The 13,419-nt window shown below is 38.5% G+C and overlaps 1 protein-coding gene across 1 annotated transcript in view; it reads right to left on the bottom strand.

Annotated features, from left to right (window-relative positions):
• The window catches only part of yjefn3 (YjeF N-terminal domain containing 3), a 39,058-nt gene that overhangs the window by 1,677 nt on the left and 23,962 nt on the right, over positions 1–13,419 (bottom strand). Inside the window, exons 2-5 of the mRNA XM_052124480.1 lie at positions 8,900–9,008; positions 2,685–2,795; positions 1,561–1,674; positions 1,327–1,477 (exon numbers count right to left, since the gene is read on the bottom strand). Coding sequence (XP_051980440.1) covers positions 1,327–1,477; positions 1,561–1,674; positions 2,685–2,795; positions 8,900–9,008 — 485 coding nt within the window. The remainder of the gene's footprint in view (positions 1–1,326; positions 1,478–1,560; positions 1,675–2,684; positions 2,796–8,899; positions 9,009–13,419) is intronic.

Below are 13,419 nucleotides of genomic sequence, written 5' to 3' on the forward strand. Positions count from 1 at the left end.
GCACTGAAACTGACAGTCCTCACTACAACGTGAAGACGATGTTTTCAAATGTAACCACTTGGGAGAGCATTTTGGAAATGTTCAGTTTTCGCTGTCAAAAACACTGTCTCACTGCGAACGGAAGGCCAAAATGTTGAGAAAAATATGTATTTTCAAACAAAATCATATTAGTGAGGACATGGTTTAAGCAGGCGTAATCAACACTGAAATGTCACTGCATCTTGAGTATTTAAATTAAGCCTTTGTAATTACTTTACGCATAAACACGCCTCCTTTCTATATAAATTACACACTGCTAGCACGTTCAGTGCAAAATGTGTACTGTCTGCATGATGGACGCTTCCAGAGTAGACAGCATCATTAATTATAATGGGGTTCTATTGCTTTTGATGCGTTTTAGCGAATCGGTGTTAAACCAGCACAAACAGCGAGTCTGCATAAACAGTGCTTTTACCGGCCACAATTCATTCTTAATGAATTCCCCTTATAGCACGTTATTGTCAATGGTACATATGGTTAGCTGTCATGAATTGCACAAATTATGTTCATGGTTTAAAAATGTGTACATATTATGTCATCAGATTTGTTATGTTTGTTATGTTAGCATCTTTATTGTCTGCACTAAAGAATGCTAATGTTTTTTTTTAATTAGCATTTTTATGTCTTGATAAGCTTGGGTAAGACATAAACATCCAAAACAGTGCTCTGAACAGATGGAGACATTCTTAATGATACATTTCTCTCTTTGGCTTGCAAGCTAATGATGCAACACTTTTAGGCAAACCTAGAATGCTCCTGTTAAGCTGCCTATACTGCAAGTTGAATTAGCGACAATGCTAACTTTTTTCAGTGGCATGACAATAGTTCAGCTTTTTTTTAAATAGTGTAGCTTTTTCCGTAAAAAGCTTCTTTTTCCAAAGCTAAGCTACAAAATGCTAAATTGTATTTTAATTTTTTTCATTTTTCACAACACAGCTGAGCAACCTAAGACCATGATAAAATATGCTCCTTACTTTATGGAACTTTTGGACTGGGATTTTTCCAACTGCATAATTTAGTTGCTTTGCATTAGCATGAATGGAATGTAACTCAATTATATTTGGATATACATTAGTGTGGGAATAGTAGATCAGATTGCAATCATATAAGCATTATGTGACCCTAAATGTTAAATACCCACTAAATATGCCCTTAGTGAACAAACCTGAATCACATGTGCACCACTTGAATATGTTTTGTGATCGTACAGCCATTGCAATGGCAATCTAAACAGCCATGGGCAGAATTTCTCTGAAACAGTAGAATGTGTGTTTAATAAGCAAATACCTGATGGCACGTCCACACTAACGATGGGTATTTTGACCTGTTTTAGAGTCACCAGCATCCCAGCGTAGGGCTCCTTCACCTCCTTGTGGTCAGTTTCTGGTCCCAAGATGGCATCAATCACCAGATTGTAGGCGTCATTTAGCAGCTGGACCTGGTCAGACGGGACTTATTTAGAATTGACATATGTCCAGAAGAATGAACATCAGATTGAACATCCCTGTGTTAAGCACCTACCTCTGTTGGAAGATAGGAGAGGAATGGGATGTCCATTTTCTCGCACTGAACGGTGAAGTCCTGGTGCAAACTCTGAGAGGAACGCTTGGGATAGAAAATGGTGGGCTCATATTCCTACATTTGAGAGAAAGGGAAGAAAAAGTGAATTTCCATTCAGAATGTCTCTTTGAGATCTGTGTATACTGAGTTTGCATACAAGGGATTTTGTGATAACTCTTTAATGAATACAAAATTACCAAGACAAGCAATGTGACAAAAAAAAAAAAAAAAACATTGTTGGAAATGTACAGTATTTTGTGGAGACCACACATGAACTTGACAGTTGATGCTTAAGTGTCTGTTGATATAGGCAATATTTTGCCCCTCTGAGCAGTCTGTATATATTCTGGAAGATACTGAAGAATTCAAGTTCATAAATCACATCATATAATTAATGTACCTCCTAATTTAATTTCCGAAGGACATTAGAGGTGATTAATGTGTCCGAAAAGAAAAATATTTAACACTTTTTTTTCTTCCCGCAGGATACAGGATAAAATCCCCACAATTGGATTGCTGGGTAAATCCATCCCAATCAAGTAGTTAAACTTAATGTATTTGTTCCATAACGTTGGTACGGACACAAGAATCCATGCAGATGTGTGCTGGGAATTTATAAAACAGCAGCCATCATGTGATGATCCTCTATTGTTCATGTCTTTCCTTTGGATCAGGTATGAGTATTTTATTCATTCCAAGAATCCCATAATGTAAACTACCCAGACCTTGACTGGCCAAACCTTCCTCCTTCAGACAGAAAAGGAATAACTTTAAATTATTATAGCAATGTGCATTTAAGAAAAACTAGTGAGTTTTTTTTTTTCACCTTGCAGTTAAGGGCTTCCGTACCCTTAAAGCTCTGTATATGTCACAAGTATGTGTGCTACTTGCTGCGCCACAGATTGGACCAAAATGTTTCTTTATAAAAAGTCAAAACTTACTGTAAACATTTCAAATTAAAGTTAGCAATGCAGACATTAAGACAATTACACTAAATTTGCATTCTACTTGTGATCAACATCCTACTAGTCTGTGACTATGACTTCCATCCGCTGCCTCATTGACTGTACATGCTCTGTACTTACAAATATGCGCAGATGGCGTGCACACACAAGACCAACGGAGCCATTCTGGTCAGGACCACAAACAACCAACAGGGTGGGCTGATTTTTACTCAGAGAGCTCAAGGGAAAAGCCTGAAGAGAGAGAGACAAAGAAAGAAAGACAGTGAAACGGGGATCGAGACATCTCATTTCACTACTGATGAGTATGCCAAGATATTCATACTTGTCAAAATTATATATGCAACAGGAAAGATAATGCTCTACACAATAACCCAGCAACAGTTGCAACAAAAGTAGATAGCCCGTGGAGACAACACCACAGGATGTAACCTTTAAATAACACATTTTCGGTCCAGTTTCTAAACTGTGACAGATTTGTTCAGATTTTCCAAAGGTGTCTCTCACTCTCTCCGCAATCACACAATCCTGTTGAAAAGACCAGCATCAAACCAGCAAAATTCAAGCTGGTCTCATGGTCTTATCAGTAGGGTTCTTTAAAAATGTATGTCCTTTAAGTCAGATAATGGCTGAAATCTTTGCCATTAATATGGGATGATGTTTGTTACTTGTTGCTTGTTGTTACTGTCCATTTGATGTGTACTCTACAATAAGGATCACATTATGAAAAATCGAATAAAGTCAAACACAGTTAAGTTAATGTGCATGCTATATTCATCTCCAATTAACCATCACTGATACATGGACAATGCCACAACCAGCATTACTTCCAAATCAGCTGTGAATGGGGGCGTAATTGCAGACTTCACAGAGGGACAGGAAAAGAAACGCTAATGAAGATAATAGCACATGGGAGTTGAAAATGATCAGCTTACATGGATGTTCCATTAGTGAGCTTATGAAGTTTAGATTACATTATTGTCACTGGTTGTCTTAGTCACAGCACTGTGTGTATAATAGTGTAACGCATATCTGAGCCTGAAAAATTAACGTATGCTTCCATCTGTTGTAGTACTAGGGGGAATTTGTGTAGGAGATTTACCCATTGTATAAATGTGAGCTTGTTAATGCTTCTTGTTAGCACAACATCTACACTGCAAGTTAGCAACAAAATTATAAAACTCCTGTTGTGATCAACAAATCTCTCTACACTGCAAGCTAGCGATGCAACACTGTGCAACAAAACTAGAACACTCCTGTTGTAATCAACTAAACTGTCTACACTTCAAGCTAGCGACATATCACTACACAACAAAACTAGAATGCTCCTGTTGTAATCTACTAAGCTGTCTACATACATTGCAAGCTAGCAATGCAACACCACGCAACAAAACTGCAACACTCCTGTTATAATCAGCTAAACTTTCTACACTGCAAGCTAGTGATGCTAAACTATGCAACAAAACTAGAACACTCCTGTTGTAAACAACTAAGCTCTGTAATCTGTAAGCTAGCGATGCAGCACTATGCAACAAAACTAGAACACTCCTGTTATAATCAACTAAGTTTTCTACACTGCAAGCTAGTGGCAAATCCCTACGCGACAAAACTAGAACACTCCGCTTGTAATAAGCTAACCTCTCTACATTGCAAGCTAGTGATGCAATACTATGCAACAAAACTAGAATTCTCCTGATGTATTAAACTAAATTTTACACTGCAAGCTAGCAATGCAACGCAAGAAACAAAACTGCAACACTCCTGTTGTAATCAACTACGCTGTCTATGCTGCAGGCTAGTGACAAAACACAACAAAAAATAGTGCACTCTGCTTGTAATCAGCTAAGCCTTCTAGACTGTAAGCTAGCAATGCAACAAAACTGCACCCCTCCTGTTATAATCAGCTAAACTGTCTGCATTGCAAGCTAGCAATGCAACACCACTCAACGTAACTGCACCCCTCCTATTATAATCAGCTAAACTGTCTACATTGCAAGCTAGCAATGCAACACCACTCAACAAAACTGCACCCCTCCTGTTATAATCAGCTAAACTGTCTGCATTGCAAGCTAGCAATGCAACACCACTCAACGTAACTGCACCCCTCCTATTATAATCAGCTAAACTGTCTGCATTGCAAGCTAGCAATGCAACACCACTCAACGTAACTGCACCCCTCCTATTATAATCAGCTAAACTGTCTACATTGCAAGCTAGCAATGCAACACCACTCAACGTAACTGCACCCCTCCTATTATAATCAGCTAAACTGTCTACATTGCAAGCTAGCAATGCAACACCACTCAACAAAACTGCACCCCTCCTGTTATAATCAGCTAAACTGTCTGCATTGCAAGCTAGCAATGCAACACCACTCAACGTAACTGCACCCCTCCTATTATAATCAGCTAAACTGTCTGCATTGCAAGCTAGCAATGCAACACCACTCAACGTAACTGCACCCCTCCTATTATAATCAGCTAAACTGTCTACATTGCAAGCTAGCAATGCAACACCACTCAACAAAACTGCACCACTCCTGTTATAATCAGCTAAGCTTTCTACACTGCAAGCTAAAGACGCAGTACTACGCAACAAAACTAGAATGCTCCTGTTATAAACAACTAAGTTGTCTACACTGCAAGCAAGCTAGTGACAGAAAACTACATGACAAAACTAGAACACTCCGCTTGTAATCAGCTAAGCTCTCTACACTGCAAGCTAGCGATGCAATACTACACATTAAAACTAGAATGCTCCTGTTCTATTAAACAAAACTTTCTACACTGCAAGCTAGCAATGCAACTATGAAACAAAACTAGACTACTCCTATTGTAATCAACTAAGCTTTCTACACTGCAAGCTAGCAATGCAACTATGAAACAAAACTAGACTACTCCTATTGTAATCAACTAAGCTTTCTACACTGCAAGCTAGCAACTAAACTAACTAAGTAAAAGTAGCGAAAAAAATGTAGCTCTGTATATAATTATAAACCACCACATTGCTGTTTTTATAGAGTGCTAACTATTTTTAAACGGAACCTCGACTGTAGTTTAACTACTTTGAGTTATGTGACATTTGTAGCTTGGCAAGCTACAGTTTCAAAGTATCTTTCCCAACACTGATAAATGGAGCTTTCTAGTTTTGTTGCATTGCTCACTTGCAGTGTAGCACAGTTTTAGCAACAGAGAAGCACAAGTGTAAGTTTCCAAAATAATCTGTGAATAAGTTCAACATTTTGGTATGGACAATCACTTTAAATGAAGCAGTCATGTGAGTGCGTGCGTATGAAATATTATTGGATTTGCTCTTGTATCTTTCCGTCTCTGTTTCTTCACTGGAAAATAACATGGAATATTCTTGGGAGCAGAAGCCAGTGGATGTATTGTTCATTTGTTTTACAGGTCTGCAGCAGCTGTGCTGGATTCTTCTGTGGTGTCAGCTCCTGCCAGGACTCTGGAGACCACAGCCCTGATCTGCTCCTGTTAGCAGCCACTGAACCCATAGATTTCAGTTCCATGCTTCCAGAAAATGAGCTCTCTGGAGAGGACCCTACCTAATTACTCTCGCAGCTTTTGTCTTCTACCCTCAACCTGACACACACACATTTACTAAGCTAATCTAAATGCCAGGGTTCTCACACTTTTTGACCAATCAATTACCAGGACTTTTCCATGACCTATCCAGTCAATTATATTAATGCATAATAATTTTTTTGGATAATTTTTATTCAGACCCATTTTAATGAACCATTTAGACTGATTTGTAAATCCGTTCAACCAACTTTATTAAAACATTTTATAATATTTTTTATTATAAAACAGCAAAGATTTGCTGACAAATCACATCACTGTGGCTTGTGAATAAGTTTAACTTGTTTTAATAAAAAAAAAAAATCTATTTTTTCATGAGAATAAATGGCCAATACAATGGGAACACAGACAGTATGATGCACCATGGTTAGGGTATTTTATCAAGTCAGTCTGCATTCCTCAGAACAAAAAGGACCGTTTCATGAGTCGAATGAGATGAGATGAAAAGAACTTCCTGATATCTACAGCAGGGAATGATCACAGACATCCCCCCCCCCCACCCCACCCCCATTTAGACAGACTGACGTTGATTTTGGCATCTGGACTGGCGGAGATAGTTTGGTTGTGAAATCACACAGTGGTAAAATCGTAAAACCGATATCCCCCTCCAAACAACTGTGCTGATGTAATGCCGGTGTCAGAGCTACTGAGCAGCATGTTTTCTTTAGCTGCAATTTATGGCGACCTCACTGAGGTCATAGCACAGGAAGTTTTGTTGCTGCTAACTGTGGCGGCTACTTGTGACCGCGAGCCTTCAAGGGGCATAAGGTTCAATCTGTAAAACTCTTCTAACGGAGTTAGAAAATTTGCACAAGCTAAATCAGGAAACAATTTCAGGCTTTAACCGACTCTCAGGTAGGTCAAGAGGAGGCCCGTGCTGCCTGTCAGCCTGACTGAATCCAGATGGGGTGGTTGCGGCTGTGTGACCGCAGTAGTCTGGTTTAGGTTGGACTGTCTCTGTCAGAATCCTCAGTCTGCCCTGAGACCAAAGCCCCAAGACCGCCTGACTACAGTCCGGCCACAAACTGGAGACTTTCAACACCTTCGGTGATGTGCATTGGATTTGTCACAGGGGGATTATTATTATTAATAATGGGGGTATTTTAGAAGACAGTAGACAAAGTCAGAAAAGTAAGGTTGAGAGAGAAAAAGGGATTGGGACATGACCCAGGTCAGATTCATACCCAGGTCCTTATGAGCCAGCAGCTCTAATATATGTCATGAACAGAGGAGCTTCCTTTTTTGTTTTGTAAACTTAAGTTTTGCACATTTGAATGAATATATGAACTTTATGTACTGTATATATTCATATATGACCATATAAGGAAAATATTGAATAATAACTTTACAAATATTAATGATGCAGCTAAAAGATTTTTAGTATAATATGGGTTAAAAGGAACCCATATTATATGAAGAGGTACTCAACCCTAGAATCTCTGCTCTACAGAAACAGAGAGATCAAAGGTTTCCCGCAGTTTTCATCAACACTTGCAGCATGGCCTCAGTTCTTAAGAGGATTTATTGAAGTTCTGCAAACACCAACAGATGCTGAGAGAGTGGTGCATTCCAAGCAGTGTGTAAATAATTGTATGTAGTAAATACAGGATTAGAATTCAGAAGTAGGATTTAGATGTGTTAACTGGCACTTTGCACTTGTTCAGTGAATCTTAACTGATGCTTTTGTTTTTCGCAATAAACTGTTGTTTTTCTCTGCTGTCCATGCTCTCCCCTTTGTATGGAAAAACAATGCTAAACACAATTAATAAAATGAAACACACCATAAATATACATAGTTAGGTTGCATTCACATTGAATACATCTTTGCGTTTTTCAATTGGAAACATGCATGGTTTTTTATGTAAACATGCTCTAAGCGGACACTTTTCATCTCGCAGATGTTTAAGAGTCTCGTGCAATAGCGAAGCGTATTTTAGACACTATGTCAAGTTAGAAAGAACATCAAGGGTCTTAAACACCTGTGTTGAGGTGCCAAGCTCCTGAGTACTTTGATTTTATTTTGAATTTTAACCTGACCAATAGTTCTTTTGACATTAATCTGAGCCTTTAAAGCAGTCCAATACCATATCCAGTAGGGATGGATGTGCCACTCCAGCCAACAAAGGCCCATAAACCCTTAGTCTTTGGAGTAGACACGCCAATTCAGAAATACAGGGTGGCAGGTCATGTAAGCACGGATACTCGCTACAGCTGACGTGCAAGGTCATGGTATGTGTCGGCAAATACTTGGTGGAGAAATTGACCAAATTCATTAATGCCTTGGATGCTATTACATCCCGTATCGAGGACACTAAATGTCTATGAGTGTCGGACACTGAAGACAGAATGGACTTAATGACGAATCAAGCTGAAAGAAACCAAAAAGAAAGTGCAGATGCTCTCTGAAAAGTTGAATGATGTACAGAACAGGTTAAGGCAGGACACCAGTAGGGTTATAAGGCACCATTAGGGTTATAATATTTTTCAAGCCTGCTGCAATGATTGACAAGCGCCACCTGACATTGCGGCCATGGGGTGGAGGAACAATATTTTTTATAAGAGGAGCATGATAGGCACAGACTTCTATTTCTCAGACTTGTAAGATATTATACTTTCCTTGGCATAATAATAATAATTTAAATACAATTTGTCACTTGATGCCCAGTGTAAAAATCTGGGTCCTTATGCAAAATCAGTTGAGAACCACTGTGTATTTCACTGAATGTGAAAGTGTAGACAAACCTTGGTGATGGCAATAGCACATGCATGGCCCCATATTTCAATCAACTGCTGCTGCCCGAATCGATAGTCCCGCAGGAGTTCTGTCTCAATGGCCGACACCTCTGTTTTACTACAATGGAATGAGAAAAAGAGACAAATTGCACTGACACAGAGCCCATAATACACATGTTATTCCCTCACCAATTGGCACAATAAATAAATCATGCTTTATGCTTCAACATCAATGCAGACAAGCGTCAAGTTGGAAGCTTGGTGGGCTCATTTCATGGAAATCAAGGAGCACAATACACTACCTGACATTTACATGTGTGTTTTCTGAGCACATTTTATTGCAGACACCATTTATTCCAGACATGGTGTCACATTGTTTAATGCGGGCAACAGGTAGCACAACACAACTGTAAAATCCAGGTCATTACTTCACATCTAAAACATGGAAAGCCTAATTTAAGACTTACTGTCAAGACATGTTTGTGCACTCAAAGAGCGTTAGTCGTTACATTAGAGCCCTCTACTGGAGGAGCAACATGATGGTGAGTTCCATTTTCATTTTGTGTGAACTGTTCCTTTAACTCTTTGGGATATTGGCATCATTAACGATCATTAAAGATTTAGTAGCAGTTTTCTAGTTTTCTCAGAGCTTAATTGTCTTTTCATATACCTTGGCTTGCAGGTCTTTTCCAACTTATTTCAACCCAGAAGCATTTTGTCCATTGTGTTTTCAGGGCAACAGATTCATTGTAATGTGTTTGATGTCTCTTATTTCTTTAGGCTGTTGAGAAAGAACAGAGGAAGGGTCTTCTTTTGTTTCCAGCTTTATGCAAGTTAAAATCTTTAATCTGACTAAACTGGTCAGGCTAAAATCTATGTGTGCCAATCAGTTTTCTGCTTAAACCATTTATGACCTCACTTTGATAAAGGAAACCCGTTTAAGGTGTTTACAACTACACACATTGATGGTTTCTTACGTCATAATCGGCGCAAGATTGTGCATGTAAATACACTCAACTGTGTGTGTGTTAAGCAGACTATTTTTTTTAAATCATAATCAAATTCAAAAAATCCAGGTAAATCATAGGGGGTTACAGTTGCATTATCTGTGCAGTGTATTACATGTATGAAATTCTCTGTATAAATTAAGTTCTTAAACAATAATTTCCTGCTCTGGTTCTCTTATTCTCCCCAACATTTTCTCACTCCCATAAAAATGTAAATGTTTCCAAGTCAGTATTTCAGTGTGACCATGTAATAGAAGAAAAATAAATCTACCCCTGGTACATGCAATTGTCAGAAATTGAAGAAACACCCATGAACAAGAAGTTATTATTGAGTAATGTCCATTTAAAACAAACTATAGCCTCAGTTGCCACTCAGCTGTCCTTTTGTGTTTCACAGAAGAGAAAAAAAGTGATTCGGGTTTGGGAAAACATGCAGGTGATTAAAGGAGAATTAGTTTTTTGGGTGAACCATGGGTGCTTTTAAGGCAAAACATATATTAGAAGATTTTTTACAAGCATAAGTAAAGCAAAAACAAAAAACAAACCAGTGGCCAAGAGGATCTGTTCTATATTCAGTCATATTTTTGTCTTCGTTCACTTAAAATGCCACAGGTCACCAAACATTTACTTGGGTCAGTGATGCGCTCTAATCATTGGTTAACCCACCGCATGGAGTATCCCATCATTCTGGCATTTACAATCTCCAATAGAGTGCCACCGCTGTCAAGCCGAGTGTGCAGGGGGAGATTTCCTGGCGTACTGTGACACAGTGATATTTTTAAAGTTCAGCTTAGTCTAGTGCTTTTGATATTTCCTTTCCCATCAACCTATTGATGGAAATAAAGACAAATCCTGCGGGCCACATATCCCGACCAAGTTCACAAATGTGTTCCAGACACAAGATAAAATACAGTATACTGAAATATCTATGACATGAAATTGACAGTTTTCAAAAGTTTTGAAATTCCACCAAAATGGAATAACAAGAGGGTGAGCAGATAGTAACCATTTTAATTTTGGGGTGAACTATTCCTCTCAGAGCAAAACCAAAGAATAGTAAAACAATTTAAATGTCTCCCAACCCCTTATTTTATAGTTCAAGCTTCTTTGTGGTGGGCAAACTGCACTGAGAGGACCTCACCACCAGGGGACAGCATGGCCCAGAATGTACTCACTTCATCCAGATTAGCCATCAATTCAAATTGCAACACATTATTAAGTCACTTAGCATATATCTGCTCATATCTGTAAATCTAGAGCTAGTAAAATCTACCATTTGTAACAGAGGCCCTAAAATTTCCATCAGTTTTGCATTTGCATCTCCTCTGGCATTGATATTCCATGAGTCTAGCGCTAATTCTTGTTGCAAACGCAGAATTATTCTTAGCGCAAATGCACACACGAACGCACAGCCACAGTATGAACAACAGTATCAGCTCGCAGGTTTCTCTAGTGCCCGCCTCAAGAGTCTTTCTAATTTCCCCAAAAGGAACCACACTATCTGGGAGTTGTGGACTGTGCTGATTAGCTGTAATAACATCTCGGCTAATGAGTTTGTTTACCTCAGCCCACAAGCTTGTTAAACATGCTGGAGTGCTGCAACATTTTTTCCTGTTTAAAACATATACACTCTTCACATGACTTCAAAACAAACCGAGTCCCATCAGAAGTGTATATAGAACTCAAATGTAATATGAAGGAAGATTTACTAGCTTAAGATGAGCTAGCAAGAGTGTTGAATTCAAGAAATGTAATCATGTTTTCATGATTGGGGAGGACTAGATGGAATTATTTTACAATCAACACTTAAAAAGTATATAGGTCGCCCACTTCTCTAAATATTTGTGTTCCATATAATTTGGGTTTGAAACAACATAATGGTGAGTAAATGATGACATTATTTTCATTTTTGTGTAAACTATGATTTTATGTCTGGATTTGCAAAGCAGAAAATAGGGGTTTACTTTTCAAAATCAGTTTAATAGCATTTTCCCTCTTTCTCCACATTTTAGACCACTATAATTAACCCAGCACCCCACAAGACAACTAAATAACCACCTCTCAAGTTAAAATCATGGGGCTTGTTTTTGGGGACCAGCAGCCTTTGACAAGCATCCGGTCAATGGGTTCAGTGAGCACGGATTTAACAAAGGAAAGGAGTGGGTGGAAATAATATAAAAGAAATGTAATGATTATGGTGAATAGGAGAGAACATTGCTATTTAAGTATGGCATAAATTGGTGAATAGACAGGGGGTGGAATGCCTTTGCGGCAGCTGACATCTGCTAATTTATTCGGTACAAAATCATTTTCACACATTGTCACATACACTCTTTAATGTCAGCTGATGGATATGTGCCCTGGCGTGAACACTGCTACGAGCATTTCCTCGTAATTTAATGTAACATTTTAAAAAAGGAGGAAGAAAAATTATTTCTCTCCCTGCTGATAGACTGAAATCCCAGAGAGTAAATACGGACATTGCCTAAACCATTTGGATTCTATTGAAGTTTAAATAACTGAACCGAAAATAAAAATTGTCATTGCAAATCTGTGAGACTTCCTTTCTTCGTGGAACACAAAAGGAGATGTTAGGCAGAATGCTCATATGACAAATTTTTTTTCATATAATGTAAGTGATTGGGGTTCAGAAGCACAAATATCGCCTTAAATTTCCTTTTTAGTTTGACGGAAGACAGAAAGTCATACAGGTTTTAAATAACATGTGGGTGAGTAAATAATTACACAGTTGTCATTTTTGGGTGAACGATCCCTTTAAAATGCATCAATTAGGGAAACAGAAAACAGCATTAAATGATGCCAAAGATATAGGAACTGCTCTCATGTTACTCTTAAAGCAATTAAAAACTTCTAAAAGGTGGCGACGTACAAGCTCTTGCTGACTCCCTCCTAATGAGTGTTTCGGCTTCCTGCTCGTTAATGACATAAAAGCTGGTTTGAGCCACTAGAGTGGAAGAACGGTCAGTAGGAGCCTTTGGAGAGTATGTTCAGTTTGAAACTTTGGTTTGCACATGTACTAGAGGTAAAACTTTGGATGTGGGAGTCAATGAGTCACGGATACATTTTTTTAATTAAACCACCACAGAGGTGAAGAGAACAGGAAGCCATAGTGAGATAGATTGAGAGAAATGTTGAGAAATAGAAAGTTAAGTTAATATATTTGCAGGAAGGAATCATAGACTGGACCTCTGTGGTGACGGGTAACAAAAACCTAGTGAGCTGCCTACATCGGCAGCAATACATCCAAGATAGTGGGCGAAGTGAGAGAAATGTTAATTATGAATCTATAAAAATAGTAAATCTAATTAAAATTGACGATTTTACCCAATATTTGTGTGTGCTTCATATTTAATGCGTATTGGAGTACACAGTGTTAGCTTAGCAACATGCTAACGTCAAACTATTAAAATCAAATGCAAGTCAAGTATCCTGCGCACTTCGCATGAGGAGCACTATTTACATGATGCTTCGAATTGCTGCCCATGTCAAGCATTCCAAATC

The sequence above is a fragment of the Xyrauchen texanus genome, chromosome 50 (genome assembly GCF_025860055.1).
Source record: "Xyrauchen texanus isolate HMW12.3.18 chromosome 50, RBS_HiC_50CHRs, whole genome shotgun sequence".
Lineage (NCBI taxonomy): Eukaryota > Metazoa > Chordata > Actinopteri > Cypriniformes > Catostomidae > Xyrauchen > Xyrauchen texanus.